This window comes from Lissotriton vulgaris, chromosome 11, assembly GCF_964263255.1.
Source record: "Lissotriton vulgaris chromosome 11, aLisVul1.2, whole genome shotgun sequence".
NCBI classification, from domain to species: Eukaryota; Metazoa; Chordata; class Amphibia; order Caudata; family Salamandridae; genus Lissotriton; species Lissotriton vulgaris.
In genome coordinates, this window is record NC_141699.1 from 386963540 (window position 1) to 386979356 (window position 15817).

Sequence of the window (15817 nt, forward strand, 5' to 3'; positions counted from 1 at the left end):
CCAAACAAGCTTACTTTAAAATTGAAACCCTTTCCCAATCCCGGCAGACTGCATCTTTGAATGCTTGCATTTGATCCTTTTGTATTGTTATGTCATGGTAGATATTTTAAACTAGTGATCTCTCGCTCCCAATGCGTCTTGGCGCTAGCTGAGGAAAGGAGACCAAATAGATCAATCAGTTAGAATGCAATAAAAAGTCATGTTGCGAGGGCCTTCTTAAAGGCCAAAAGGTTAGGTTGGGCTTTGATATGCAAACGGAGATCATACCACGCCTTAGAGGCTCCTAACCTAAAGTTTCTCCCTCCCCAGTTAACAAGATTGAATCTAGGAACTGACACCAGTTTGGCTTAAATCAGATCAGAGCGAACGGGTTGGTAAGTGACAAGCACAGTGCTTTTTCAAAAAGGCAGGGCCAGTTCCATGCAGTGCTTTGAATGAAAGTGTTAAGGGAGGGAGCAGGCCAAACTGATAAAGCATTTCTGATATTCACAAGTTCAGTTACATTTTCAAGAGCCGTTTCTACTATTGCAAAGCGACACCCTGCACAACACACCAGGCAAATGCAGATCATGTGCTGTTGCTGGGCAAACTTCATGAGCTTTAAAAGATGTGGATGTATGGTACCCATTCCACCCGGAAATCATAAGGTTTCTGGGTGTAAAGACAACCTGAAGCAGAACCACCATTTTTTGTGCAACAATCGCAATATTCTTCGTAGGGAACACTTTCCACTACACATGGCATCCCATCCACCCTGCACACGTGTAGCAACACACATAGACACACAGAAACAAATACAGACATAGTACACACACCGGGGCAAGTTAGGACTGAGTGAAGCAGGTCTTCTCTTCTCCAGGGCTACAGCTGCTCCGGAACCTTGAATCAGCTTCCACTAACCACCAACTTCTTTGTACCCTTATATGAGGGGACAGTGCATACCTATGGTGCATTATCAGATAGCAGAGCCAAGTGCTTTGTTAGGTCATGTCGGCAGAACATGGAACTCCTCCAAAATGCTATGGATTGTGAAGTTCACTGATTGAAAAATCACAGGGTGGGTTTAAAAATAATAAGCAGGAGTCCTTTCTTTCCATTGCCTTGAGAGGGCCTGCAACCGTGGTACACAGGTGAATGGAAATGAGAGCTTGAAGTTTTAGGGATGCAGGCAATGCTACAACACCCTCATTCCCTGACCTTTTGGGGTCATCCAAGTTGGTGTGTCTGGTATCTGAGGACCACTATTAAACCCAGCCCATTTCTGCAATGCCAGTGCCCATTTAAGCACCAGCTGGAATCTGCGCTCTGTTGTAATTTTCACCATTTTTGTCAGGGTAAAACCTTAATCTTTTCCTAAGAAATGAACATATGGTGCAGTTGAAAATTAAGGGAAAACTTGTTTATATCTGTAAACATAGACAAGTGCTGGTAAGGTAAGTCAGAGATGAGCAGCACATTTAATTTAAAAGGTTGGTGGGGTGGAGCAGTGTCAGCTGCATGTTAGGTTTCTCAAAAGACATGACTGGAAAATATTAGTGGACTGTTGAAAATCAAAATGATCAAGTGGAATTCTATTGTGGAAGGTTTCCTTTACAAGGTCAATGAATGGATGAATGGATGTGGGTAAAGATTGAAAGAGTGCCTGGTGTGTGCTATGCCATGGCATAGACTACAGGAACAGGCCAACAATGCGATTCTTTAGCATCAGGAGGGAGCCAGTGAGACTACCCGAAGGGGTGTGTTTGTCAGTAAGCAGCCTATGTGAGTTTATTGGGTGAAAACCGAGCCAACGGGTCTTGGATTTGTGTTGACAAGAACCAGAGCTTGTCTGCGTATTCCTAGCCCCTGTAGTGGCCCCAATACCTGTGGAGTTGGACTAGGCCAGAAGTACTTAGCTTTCAGCAAAGAGATAACAGCCATTACCTAGGTGACCTAGAAGATGAAGAACCTATGTAGAGAAATAGGCTGACTCTGTGCTGGTGCATTAACAGATATTTGGACACCCGCTGATTGGGTGATCCCCTCTGTCAGCATGCAGTGTTCCGTGGGGAACCAGCACACCAGTAATCCCAATCAAGCATTCCACTTCCTCCAGCCACAAGGAAATATAATCTCATAGAACAGCAAGTCCGCATTAGGGAGAAGGCAACTTCTCATAGTTTACCAATAGCATGTTTGCCGTACCTTGCTGTTAGGGTAGCCTGGTTAATAGCACCTGAATCCTGCACAGGCTCAGGCATGAAGTAGTTTTGGTCCTCATATACCAACGTAAGGATCACCTAAACCTGTCTCATAACTAGAATCTTTGCCAGCAAATTATTCTCAACAGTAAGCAAGGAAATAGGTCTGTACCACCCTCATTCTTCTTATGTCCCATATGGCTTAAGGATGGTGAATATTGTTGCCCCCGAAGCTCCTCCGGAAGTGAGACGGTCTGTCCTACTTCCTCAAAGAAGCCCAGAAGGTGAGGGGGAAGTAAATATGATTTTTTTTTCACACATGTAAAGTTAGAAAAACGAGAAGAAATTAAAATACTTCTCCTCTTTACACCTGACTCGAGGAGGCATATCCCTGATTCAGAGGCGCAAAGGCCTGTCTACGATACATTTTAGAAAGACATTTGCATTAATCCCATTGGTTGTTGCATGAGAAACCCCATGTACTACCCATGGAACGCCCAAATGATGATAAGTGATTCGAAGCTGTGCATTGCGCAACTTTGCATTACTTTTGGATACTATTCAATGTAAATCCAAATTTGTGTCAGACTTCACACTTTGCATGGGGTTTTCTTTAAGAAAGGAATGTAACCCCTATGTAAAGCCTTACTAAATCTGGACCGTTGTGTCTAACTTGCCAGTGTTAACTGCAAAGTAAAGGCTGCCAGATGTAGAGAAAGCCATTGAAAAAGATGCAGATGTCCAATGCTGACTTCAGCGATCACACTTGTGTCCTGATCCGAAGGAGGAAATCCTTCCACTGTGATCGCTAGATCCATCTGCTGGAGGTCTCTTTATGAAGTTGCTGCTGAGGCAGCTGGCCAGCTTTAGGAGGCAGGGTTGCCCGAGGGAGCCCTGGTGTAACAGTTCACCCGTTCCTCGCCGATCAGCACACCTCCCTTGATAATTCTACGTGTGCACCATATCTGATAATTCCATATGCCTGAGAGACACAGGCTGTAAAGACAGAGAGCATATTATCATGAACTGCGATAAAATTATCGCCGCTTTAGCGGTAGGAAACTGCCGCTAAAACGGCGATAATGGGCTTGATAATATGTCCTTGTGAATTCCCATAGCAGCCCAGGTTCTGGTGTTAACCTGGGCTGCTATGGGAATTCACAAGGGCATATTATCAAGCCCAATATCGCTATTTTAGCAGCAGTTTCCTGCCGCTAAAGTGGCGATACTTTTATCGCAGTTCTTGATAATATGCCCCAGAGTTTGGTGGAGCTCTTTATCGAACATTACTATCCTACACCAGAACAGAAAAAGTTATTTAGTATAGATTGAGCTGTGGATCACAGAATACTAGGAAGCTGTCCTACTGCACACAGCAAGCCCGCACTTGAACTTTAATTGTTATTATTTCAATGTTTTCTTTCTGTAGAGAACCCTGAGACTCGAGGGCATTCCTGCATATTTAACTATTCTGTGTGTACCATAGTAAGTTATTTTGTGATTACAATACTTACCTAATTTTTTTAAAAGTCAACCATTGAGCTTTAAAGTGCAATAATGCACCTCTTGTGTGAATCTTTGAGTTCTGATTCTCTTACCCCCTCATTACCTTCCTGAGACATCTTGACTGTTCGCCTTTGCTACGCTGGGTCAACTTGGCAAGGGTGGATTTTGTCCAGTTTGCAGATCCATACTAGGACAAACACCAGGAAAGCGGTGGCAAACACCCTCAACCCCCACAGTGGGCCCCCTATTCACTGTCTGTCATGGGGCCCCTCGAATGTGTTCTTGCTGTAGGTCTTAGATAAGAAGGAGTGTTTGGGAGTTCACTTGTTACAGGGAAAGATTGAGCAAACACTACCAGGAATGGCGGCTTCCAGCCCACATACACAAGTGTCAGAAAGGCTCAGAATGATTGACTCGCTTTCTGATAAGGGTCACTAAGGAGTAAATGTCAGGGCTCAATAGTGCTTGCTGTGCGAGGCAGATTGATGTCTGACTTAGAGATGCCACCTTAGTACAGAAGGCCTGACCCGCGGTGGTGTGCAACCGTCCAGCACAAGAGATCTCAGTTGACTGTTGCTGCTGCAGTTGAAAATATAGTTTTGTTTTTGGGCAGGACCATCAATGCCATATTAAAGTTCCCACTTTTGGTGTTTTTCAGCATAAGTAAAAAGTCATTTTGGGAGGCTGCTTGTCGAGTCCTGGGGTAGTAAAAGATCTCTATATTCAAAGGAGTGCGAGGAACAGAGGACTAATGCACCTCAGTCTCCCTAAAGTATCAGAACATATGTGGCCCTAAAGACAAATGGAAGCTATACATACTCTAGCCTTCTAAGAGAATTATCAGAAGTTGAAGTATCTCTCACTACTAGTAGAAGGGAGAAAATGTTTTCCCCATTTCTGTCACCCAGGTCATAGCTGTTGTGTGCTTCAAAATACATGGTTAAGGTAGGTGGTAGGGGTAACTGCTGCATCCTGGAGCGACCGGTGGGTGCACAGATCTGTTGCACGATGCCACAGCTTCTCATCATCGGGGTATTCCCGTTTTATTAGGGCCTGACATACTATTAATTTGGAACTGGTTTGAATGGTTCCAGCTGTTCATGCCGGTGGTGTGTGTGTCTGCGCTGGGTAAGGTGGGCCTCCTGTCCGTACTGGAAGCCTGCTTGCTGTGTGCGAGCAGGGCACTCACTAAATGTGTCTGAGAGGACCCTAATGTTAAAGATCAGGTAAGGAGTAAACACTGAAGATGGTGTCCAGGAAATACTATACTACTTTAATAATTTGTAGGCTAACATATGACTTGCATTATTGTTTGGGTCGATTCCCCCTGATATGTAACCAAGATAAAACGTCTCAGATTTAAACGTGCTGAAAATAAGACCAGGTTAAAATGTGCAGTGCAAACCGTTCCAAATATAAATACCTTTGTCTTAATAGTTAGGCGCCTAGAAGACTGTTCCAGAAATTCTTACTCTCCACGGGCCAAGACTGACACGATGTCAGCTATTTTCAGCACTCACAAAAGGGAAAAAGGAAAAAAGCATAATATTTCCTAAAACATGCTTTTTGTCACCATTAGGGTCATACTGTATTAGGGAACATTTAAATATGATAAACATACTGAGAAATAATGTCTGAGACATGCTAATGCAGTGAAATCAATGCCTCTTCCTTCCATCACCGCTCGTGAGGTGGCGTGGGATGACATCTTTCTGGAGGATAGGGAATTTCACCTCCCTGGTGAAGGAAATGGTCTCTCAGTAGACCCAGGGGGTACCAAAAGCATTGTGTTCTCCATAGTTTAACGCCATAGTAAGAAGGCCTAATTAGAGGCTTATCTGAAAATCCCACACTGATATTACCCCACAGGTCATTTGTTTTTCCCTGGCTCCCATCTGCCAGATCCACACACCAAAAGAGGGTTCCTGTATGCTAGCCTGCAGCCCCCACAGAGCTGGAGCAGTGACACTCTGTGTTAATCTCTTTTTTCACAGATACCCTGGACATCCACACATACTCATTTGTTGGACCCGTTCCACAGAAGCTTCGCCCCACCTTAGAATCATCATCCATCCTGGAGAAGTTTCTAGAAGACGACATGTTACGCTCAGTTCTGGAGGACTTTCTTGGGGACTCTGAGTCACTCTCTGAGCTGGAGAACTTTGTACATGATTCAGAGTCATTCTCCAGGATTGAGGAGTTTACAGAAGCCCCAGCAGCACATCCCAATATGGCCAGACTTTGGGAAGATGCTGCCTCTTTACCCACCTCACGGTTGTCTCCAAAGGCACACATCATGAAAACAATGCGGTTACTCGGTAGAGCGAACAGGATTCCAGTTGCTCTGAATTTGTCAGGGACCAACAGGTACCTAGCATGTGAGACTCCACCCTCGTTGACTTTGGAGGTAAGTGATGGTGGTGGGCGTTCTATTTCTGGTACAGAGCATGAGTGGCGAAACATAATTATTCTGTGCAGTAAATTACACGCTCCCACACAAACATTGGTGATATACACCATATAATTTAATAGATCACCAGCAGCAGGAACGATAGAGGTTGGAAGCAGGGATACAATATTCTAGGAGTGAAAATACATCAGGATTCTTCAAGGCAGCTCTTGTTCCTGAAAGGAACCAGGGCTCCATCGAGTACTACCTTCTTCCCCCAAGGCTACGAACAGCATTCACAGAGAAAGGTGATACAAGGAGACACCACCTCCTTTGAGAAGTCAGTAACTCATCAACCATTTGTGACTGCAGTTGCAATTGAAAGTCATTGATATATTCCATTATGACTTGCAGATAGGCGGAGCCCCCCTTCACGCCCTCTGCTAATTGCAATTCGGAATGAATCACAAGGCCTATTTTGTGTGTCGGCAAGGCTTTTACGACTTGCAAAAGAAGTTGAGTGAATAGAAAAAACGCCTTTTTGCAATTGCAAACCCCGTGATTTTGCAAAATAGGTTTATACATATGGCCTCTTAACTCCTCAATTGGCTTACAACCCAATTTGTATCCCGGCTGTGCTCAGGTTTTTGTTATTTTCCCTACAGTTATTCCCTTCCTTCAGTAGCAAATATAGGATTTTCTTGTAGCAAGAAGGGAAGAGGAACGCAGCAGTCTGCTCTGCAACACTCCTGTTGGTGTGTCTGACAGTAGGTGCGCGTCTCAGAAGCACATACATACAGCATCCAGAGTTCGGAACCTTCCATCGTGCCTTTGACTTGCTTGTACAGTGTTATATGTTGTATTTTGTGTGTGTCGAAATTGAGGTTGTCACACAACTTTTGCCACAACTGATTTCCACTGCTCATACTGATGTAGAGTCTTCCCCTGAGCTCTGATGGAGGCTCTACTAATCCTCCTGGTCCACATGTCTTCCTCTCATTGGCTGAGCCTTATAGATTGTGAACTCATGGGTGGAAGAGTCTGGGGTCAGAGTGATACATTGCAAGGTTGTTAGGCACTGCTGCCTGCACTTGTTCCTGCCCTCGCCTTTCGTGGTCGGCAGCCCCTGCCTGTGTCTTCCCTTGGTATGTGAGCCCGGCCCAGGTGCGGGTGACCATCTGCCTTCTGCCTCAGGACACAAAGTACTGCAATCCTAAACATTGTGACTCTTGAGCCCCGGGGAGGCCTAGCACAATACTGTCAGACTTAGCAGGCCAACTGTTTACTCACTGCACCACATCCCACTCCTTACGCCATGCAAACCCCAACCTTCTAACAGTGCCTAAACCACCATGGGTTTCACAAGGTTCAGGTCCTTCAAACTGCACAGACATCTCCTGTGGCTTGATAATCTCATTCAAATTAGAGACAACAGTTGCCTTCTAGATCTCAAGTGAGCCCTTTAAACTCACCCTATTACACTCAAAAACAGCATGATGGAAGCCTGGCTCATCAATTAATCAATCAATCAATAAGGGTACTTGTAAAGCGCACTACTTATCCGTGAGGGTCTCAAGGCACTGAGGGGAGGTGCGGTGCTGCTACTGCTCGAAGAGCCAGGTCTTGAGGAGTCTCCTGAAGGGGAGTAGGTCCTGGGTCTGCCGAAGGTGGGACAGGAGGGTGTTCCAGGTCTTGGCGGCGAGGTAGGAGAAAGATCTGCCGACGGCTGATATTCGTTAGATGCGGGGGCAGCGGCGGGGGCGGGTCTGACGGATCGGAGCTGGCGGGTGGGGGTGTAGAAGTAGAGTCTGCTGTTCAGGTAGGCTGCTCCGGCGTTGTGGAGTGCTTTGTGCATGTGGGTGAGGAGCTTAAAGGTGATCCTCTTGACGACAGAGAGCCAGTGTAGGTCTCTCAGATGGGGGGTGATGTGGGTGCAGCGGGGGATGTTGAGGATTAATCGGGCGGAGGCGTTTTGGATGCGTTGTAGTCGATGCAGGTCTTTGGCTGGGATTCCTGCGTAGAGTGCGTTGCCATAGTCCAGTCTGCTGCTGACGAGGGCCTGAGTCACTGTTCTTCTTGTTGCGGTGTTGTAGCAGGAAGAGGAGATGGCGCTAACCTGCTTCGACATGAAGAGGGAGGAGTCAAGGACGAATCCTAGGTTGCGTGCATGTTCGGTGGGTGTAGGTGCTGATCCCAGCATGGTCGGCCACCAGGAGTCGTCCCAGGCTGAGGGGGTGGGTCTGAGGATGAGGACCTCTGTCTTGTCTGAGTTTAGTTTAGGGTGGCTGCTCCACATCCAGTCGGCGACGGCCTTCATTACCTCGTGGAGGTTGGTTTTGGCGGTGTGCGGGTCCTTGGTGAGGGAGAGGATGAGCTGGGTATCGTCGGCGTAGGAGAAGATGTTGAGGTATTGCTGGTGGGCCACTTGTGTGAGGGGGGCCATGTAGACTTTGAATAGTGTCGGGCTGAGGGATGAGCCCTGGGGGACGCCGCAGATGATGTCGGTGGCTTCGGAGAGGAAGGGGGGGAAGCGAACGCTCTGGGGTCTGCCGGAGAGGAAGGACGTGGTCCAGTCGAGGGCCTTCTCTTGGATTCCGGCTTGTTGGAGGCGTGCCTTTAGAGTGCGGTGGCAGACCGTGTCGAAGGCGGCGGACAGGTCAAGGAGGATGAAGGCTGATGTTTTGCCGTTGTCTAGTTGGTGCCTAATGTAGTCTGTGGTGGCAATGAGGGCTGCCTCAGTGCTGTGGTTTTGTCTGAATCTGGACTGTGAAGGGTCTAAGATGCTGTTGTCTTCGAGGTGGCTGGCCAGTTGAGTGTTGACGATTTTCTTGATGACCTTCGCCCGCAACGGGAGCAGGGAGATGGGCCGGAAGTTCTTGAGGTCCTTGGGGTCCGCTTTGGGATTTTTGAGGAGTGAGTTGATGTCTGCAAGTTTCCAGCTTTCGGGGAATGACGCTGTTTTGAAGGAGATGTTGATGACCCTTCGTAGTTGGGGTGCGATGGCTGCGTCTGCTTTGTTGAACATGTGGTGTGGGCACGGGTCTGAAGGGGATCCTGAGTGAATGGTGTTCATGGTCTTGCGCGTCTCGTCGTCGTTGACGTTGGCCCAGGATGTCAAGCGGTTGGTGTGGGAGGTGTTCGCAGGGGGGGTGGAGTCTAGCGAAGACGGGGCGGTCGTTGTGCTGAAGCTGTCATGGATGTCAGCGATCCTGTGGTGGAAGAAGGTTGCCAGTGAGTCGCACAGTTCTTGTGAGGGCGGGATGTCACTGGCGTTGGCGCTGAGGTAGGAGAGTTCCTTCACGATGCTGAAGAGCTCTTTGCTGTCATGTGCGTCGTTATCGAGGCAGTCTCTGAAGGAGGATCTCTTGGCTAACCTGATGAGGTGGTGATGTCTGCGAGTGGCATCCTTGTGGGCTGCGTGGTTGTCCGATGTGCGTTCGTGGAGCCATGTTGAGGAGTATGCAGCGAAGGTGGTTGGGTCCGGTCCTAGGAGGTTTGGTGGCACTGTTGCAGGTGAAGCTGCAGGTGCGGCAAGTGAAGTGTCTGTGGGTGCGTTTCGGGGCGGCCTGGAAGCAGCTGTGGTTTCGGCCGCTGTTAAGTGCGTGGAGGGTGCTGGCGTCGTAGCGGAGTCTGGTGTCGCGGCGTTCGCTGGGGCCAGGGGGTCTGGCTCTGGTCACGGTCCAGGCGCGGAGGGGGCGTAGAGGGGCACAGACGGGCTTGCCTCTGGCGCGCCAGCGGCGCGGCCGCACAACCACCACCATTTAATGCGGGGAGGGAGAATCAGCTGGGAGGCGGGAGCGGGCCGGCAAGGGGGCGTGGCCGCAGGGAGCAGCGGCGAGAAAAACAGGCCGAGGCGTACAGAAGAGAAGAGGGGGAGAGGGAGGGGGGAACGGGCTGAGAGCGAGGGAAAAACAGTAATCAAGGGCACGCTAGGCAGCGGAAAGTACAGAAGCACACAAAATAACTACAAGCTAGAGGCAAAATACGAGATACAAAATAACTGCTGACACAAGACAAAATACAAAGTACAAAAACAGAGGAGAGGGACACGGCAGACAGCCGGGTCGAACTCACGGCGGGGCATCAGCGGCAGCGGCTGCGAGGGAGGCGCTGACACACAGGTGGGGCTGTGCAGCAGCAGGGGAGCGACTTGGCCTGCAGGGCTCATCATCTCCCTGTGGCCCCACCAGCCACCACGTAAAACACAGCGCCATGAGCTGTCCAGAGTCCATAGGGTGTGAACATGGACATCTCTACGCTGTCTGTTATTTCTAGGTTTTTTGATGCTTCAAACAATGTTTCTTTTTGATCATCACAGTATCTAAAAAGTTGCTCAGTGTAGTCACCCTCCAGCTCATGAGCTCATGTCCATATGTACCTCCTTAATCCCATGTCATGTATCGCCAATATATCAAAATGACTGTAAATTTGCATTAGCCACAGATACAAGGCAGTGACCTCATTTACGCTGACCTTTTCACATTCAAGAGAGATGTCGCCCATGTGGACTTTGTTGGCAATAATGACTCTTGGAGTACGACAATGTGGTGCTTAGATGCTATTGTGAAGATGTGGATAGTGCCAACTCTTTGGACGAAGGGTGAGGGTTGATGTTTAACTCACAAGGTGTCAGTACCAAGGGTGCCTCAGTCTTGAAGAAATGTGGAGAAGTGCTAGAATCGGTGAGTCGATCTTGGGTTCATGGTAAATCCTCCAGACAGAGATGCCCTGCGGAGGGTGAGGTGTGCATTAGGACTTACATTTATTTATTTTTTGCATCGTTTTTTCAGTGAACATACCAGGTTTTTTGGTCATCGGAGTACTATACTGCAAGAAAACAATACAAGTAGAGATTGTATTAATAACTGCTCTGATTTACCTAATGCTGAAAAGCAGCAAGTTTACAGCACAAACAGTACAGTTTACCACCAACAACGCAAACAGCCATATTTAGGAATATTAAAAGTAGAGACACTGTACACAGGTTTAACACCATGAATCAGGCATCACTGGTGCATCAAATACAAAGTAAAATTATGAAATCAGTCAAAACGCCTCGGATTGTCACACATGGACAGGGTATACAATTCTAGTTTGAGCTTTGAAGGACGCTAACGCTAACTTTCAACACATAAAAACCGACATAGGAAGAACAGGGGTAACAAACACATTTTCAGTCCTCATGCAAGCTTTTGGGGGCTCAGGGTCCCTAAACTCCGCTGCAGATGGCTGGCATCAATACAATTATTTGCCTGTGAGCAAAACAGGGTGGCTTAAGGTCTCTAATGTTCTCACACTGTACCCAACCCTTCTTCACCCTAAAAAAAAGGTGATGACTGATGGCCAGCACCCTTGTTGCAATAGCAAACAAGGCGCCAATGCAGGCGTCAGATACTCCGGTCCTCTATGTCCGAAAACATTTCACAACCAATCAAGGCCTGGAAATGGTCACAAATGACCTGGAGCCCTGTTTTTAAGTGCAAACAGGCACTGAGACGGCTGTCAGTTGAGCAAGGCCCTCTCCACCCTGATAAAAATATTGGTGACAGTAGAGAAGAAGAGCTGACAAGGGTCAGTAGCAGACACCCTGCTGGGGGAAGCTAGTTGCCCAAGTCCTCCTTGGACTGTACCCATTTGGAAATCAAGAAGCTGCTGTCCCAGTGAAACAGCCCTGGGGCCATGCGGCCGAGCCCCCTGCCTCTCGCCACCCCAGCCACCGAGGGCCGCCGAGCCCCCTGCCTCCCGCCACCCCAGCCACCGAGGGCCGCCGAGCCCCCTGCCTCCCGCCACCCCAGCCACCCGAGGACCGCGACAGATTTTCCCGCCGCCCCAGCCCGAGGCCCCGCCCCCCGCCAGCCGATTGGCTCCCGCTCCCGCCCCCCCACAGACCCTCCCTCCCGGCTCCCTTCTTATGACGTCCCCAGAGCGACTGCGCAGCGGACGCGCGCAGTGGGAGCACCGATTGAGCGCCGAAGGTGCGCCAAAGGTAAGCCCGTCTGTGCCCGTCCGCGCCTGGACCGCGCCCAGGGCCAGGACCCCTGGCCCCCGCAGACCCCAGCCCACCCTCCAGACGTACAACGCCGCCACCCTCAACGCACTCAACACCGGCCGAATCCCGGGTTGCTACCGAGCCACTCCGAGACGCACCCACGGACCCCTCAGCTGCCACGCCTGCAAGTTCTCCTGCATCCGGACCTGCCCTGCACCCACACCCGCCAAGCCGAACACCAGTAGCAACCACCTCAAGTGCATCCTGCTCAACACCCGCTCCGTCCACAGACACGCCGTGGAACTCTGGAACCTCCTCGACACCACATCTCCAGACGTCACCTTCCTCACGGAAACCTGGATGAACGCCTCCTCGGCGCCCGACATCGCCATCGCCATCCCGGACGGATGCAAGATCACCCGGAGGGACCGCGTCAACCAGACTGGAGGAGGCATCGCCATCATCCACAGGAACACCGTCCGCATCACGACCAACACCGATGACACCCTGACAACCGCCGAACACCTGCACTTCCAGATCCACACCGACCCCAAGACCACCCTCAGAGGCACCCTGATCTACCGACCCCCGGGACCCCCCACACATTTCAGCGAAGACATCGCCGACTTCATCAGCCCGCACGCCCTCCCCTCCGCCGACTACATCCTCCTCGGGGACCTCTCAACTTCCACCTGGAGAACAACTACGACCGCAACACCACCACCCTGCTTGACAACCTCGCCAACCTCGGACTCAAACAGCTGGTGACCACCCCCACCCACCTCGCCGGACACACACTCAACGCTGTCTTCTCATCCAGCAAGGACATAGTCTTCAGCCACGCCACCGGACTCCACTGGACGGACTACAGCTGCGTCCACTTCAGCTTCAGACGGACCACGATCCACCACCGCCAGCAACAGCCTGCACGTAGAAGCTGGAACAAGATCACAGCCGACCAGCTCACCGCAGCCCTGAACCAGCACCCTCCCGCCAGCTCAGCGAACCCCAGCCAGGTCGCCGACAACCTCACGAAGTGGATCAGCAACTGCGCAGACGACCTCGCCCCACTGAGGACCCCGCCCAGCAGACCCGGCAGCAAGAAGGTCCAATGGTTCACCCACGAACTCAAGAGCTCCAAGAAGAACTGCAGAGCCCTCGAGAGAGCCTGGAGAAAAGACCCAACACCGGACAACATGACCACCCTCAAGCTCGCCACCCGAAAGCACCATCAACTGATCTGCGGCACCAAGAAAACAGCATTCAAGGAGTGGCTGGACAACAACGCACACAATAGCAAGGAACTCTTCAATATCGTGAAAGAGCTCTCCAACCCCAACGCCGGAATCAACGACATCACCCCATCACAAGACCTCTGCAACTCCCTCGCCTCCTACTTCCACAACAAGATCGCTGACATACACAACAGCTTCAGCACACAACCAACGCTCCCCACGACCGCACCAACGCCCCCCACCACCACCCTCAGCGCCTGGACCCCAATCAACACAGAAGACACCATCCGCACAATGAACTCCATCCACTCCGGATCTCCAACCGACCCCTGCCCTCACCACGTCTTCAACAAGGCCGACGCCGTCATCGCACCCCACCTGCGGGACATCATCAACACCTCCTTCGACACCGCCACCTTCCCTGTGAGCTGGAAGCACGCCGAACTCAGCGCTCTACTAAAGAAACCAACAGCAGACCCCACCGAACTCAAGAACTACCGCCCCATCTCACTCCTCCCGCTTCCAGCCAAAGTCATCGAGAAGACAGTCAACAAGCAGCTGGCCGCCTTCCTCGAGACGAACGGATCCCTCGACCCCTCACAGTCGGGCTTCAGGGCAAACCACAGCACCGAGACCGCCCTCATCGCCCCCACCGATGACATCCGAAGCCCTGCTTGACAACAGAGAAACAGCGGCCCTCATCCTCCTAGACCTCTCCGCGGCATTCAACACTATCTGCCACCGCACCCTAGTGCAACGCCTCAGGAACGCAGGAATCCAGGAGAAGGCACTGGAATGGATCCTCTCCTTCCTCGCTGGAAGAACACAGAGAGTCCGCCTACCCCCGTTCAGGTCAGAGGCCACCGAAGGCATCTGCGGCGTCCCCCAGGGCTCCTCGCTCAGCCCCACCCTCTTCAATGTCTACATGAGCCCCCTTGCGGCCATCGCACGCCAAAACAACCTCAACATCATCTCCTACGCCGACGACACACAGCTGATCCTCTCCCTGACCAACGACCCCGCCGCCGCCAGAGCCAACCTACACGAAGGGATGAAACACGTAGCCGAATGGATGCTGACCAGCCGCCTGAAACTGAACTCGGACAAGACGGAAGTTCTCATCCTGGGCTCCTCGTCCTCCGCCTGGGACGACTCCTGGTGGCCACCCGCCCTGGGCTCCGCACCCAAACCGACTGACCACGCACGCAACCTGGGCTTCATCCTGGACTCATCCCTCTCCATGACCAGACAAGTCAACGCCGTCTCCTCGTCTTGTTTCAACGTCCTGCGCATGCTACGTAAGATCTTCCGGTGGATCCCCACCGAGACCAGGAAGACGGTCACCCAGGCCCTCGTCACCAGCCGTCTGGACTACGGCAACGCCCTCTACGCCGGAACCACGGCCAAGCTCCAGAAGAGACTCCAGAGAATCCAGAACGCCTCAGCGAGACTCATCCTCGACATCCCCAGACACAGCCACATCTCCGGACACCTGAGAGACCTGCACTGGCTCCCGGTCAACAAGAGAATCACCTTCCGCCTCCTCACCCACGCACACAAAGCCCTGCACAACCAAGGCCCGAGCTACCTCAACAGCCGCCTCAACTTCTACGCTCCCACAAGCCACCTTCGATCGACCAGCCACGCCCTCGCCGCCGTCCCCTGCATCCGAAGAGCCACAACAGGAGGAAGGTCCTTCTCCTACCTGGCCGCCAAGACTTGGAACTCCCTCCCGACCCACCTCCGCCTGACCCAAGACCACCTCGCCTTCAGGAAGCAGCTCAAGACCTGGCTGTTCGAGCAGTAGCGGACCCCCCCTCCCCAAGCGCCTTGAGACCCTCCGGGTGAGTAGTGCGCTATATAAATGTTTTTGATTGATTGATTGATTGATGTTCACAGCTGCAAACAGGGCATCAGACTTTATGGCTCCTGCCACGGACCTCCTTGACTCGCAAAAGAAATGTAGTCAAAGGAAGGACAGGACAGTTGGCAAATATCTCAGCAACTGGTTCACAATAGTGAAGCAAGCACAGGGACACCTGTTACATGTCCCAGGCCTCTTTTTAACCCTAAAAAGTGATTGTGAAGAAGTTGTAGGAGAAGTAAGAGCAAACACAACATCCTGTTAACAATAGCAAACATGGCACTGGCGGAAGGCCTGTGAGAGATAGTAAAAGAAAGGTCTATCACACATCACATCTTATATTCATGTCACCAACAAAACGTACGATAGCCCTGATGACCTTGAATCGAAGGGGTGGTACACACTGAACACCATATCCTATTCTTTAATAGGACGTGAGACTCTCACCCTCCGAAGTGGCATGCTTCATCACAGAGTCTCCTCCTTACCCTGGCAGATGACTGCTAAAAAATGTGGATGTATTCCAATATAGGAGCTCTCACATGCAAAATTGCTTTTCCACCCTGTTACTGAGTTCAAGAAGTACTGACCTTAATACGCTAAAATTAAAAGAACAATGCACCCCTGTGTGAAATATTTTAATTATCTAGTGGT

At 50.8% G+C, this 15817-nt stretch overlaps 1 protein-coding gene across 2 annotated transcripts in view; it reads left to right on the forward strand.

The window, feature by feature from the left end:
* The window catches only part of LOC147679835 (uncharacterized), a 407241-nt gene that overhangs the window by 45805 nt on the left and 345619 nt on the right, over window positions 1–15817 (forward strand). The window contains exon 6 of one of the 2 annotated variants that reach the window (XM_086943388.1): window positions 5681–6093. The exons of the other annotated variant lie outside the window; for it this stretch is intronic. Within the exon in view, the coding sequence (XP_086799514.1) occupies window positions 5681–6093 (413 nt within the window). The remainder of the gene's footprint in view (window positions 1–5680; window positions 6094–15817) is intronic. 2 annotated transcript variants of the gene reach the window in all.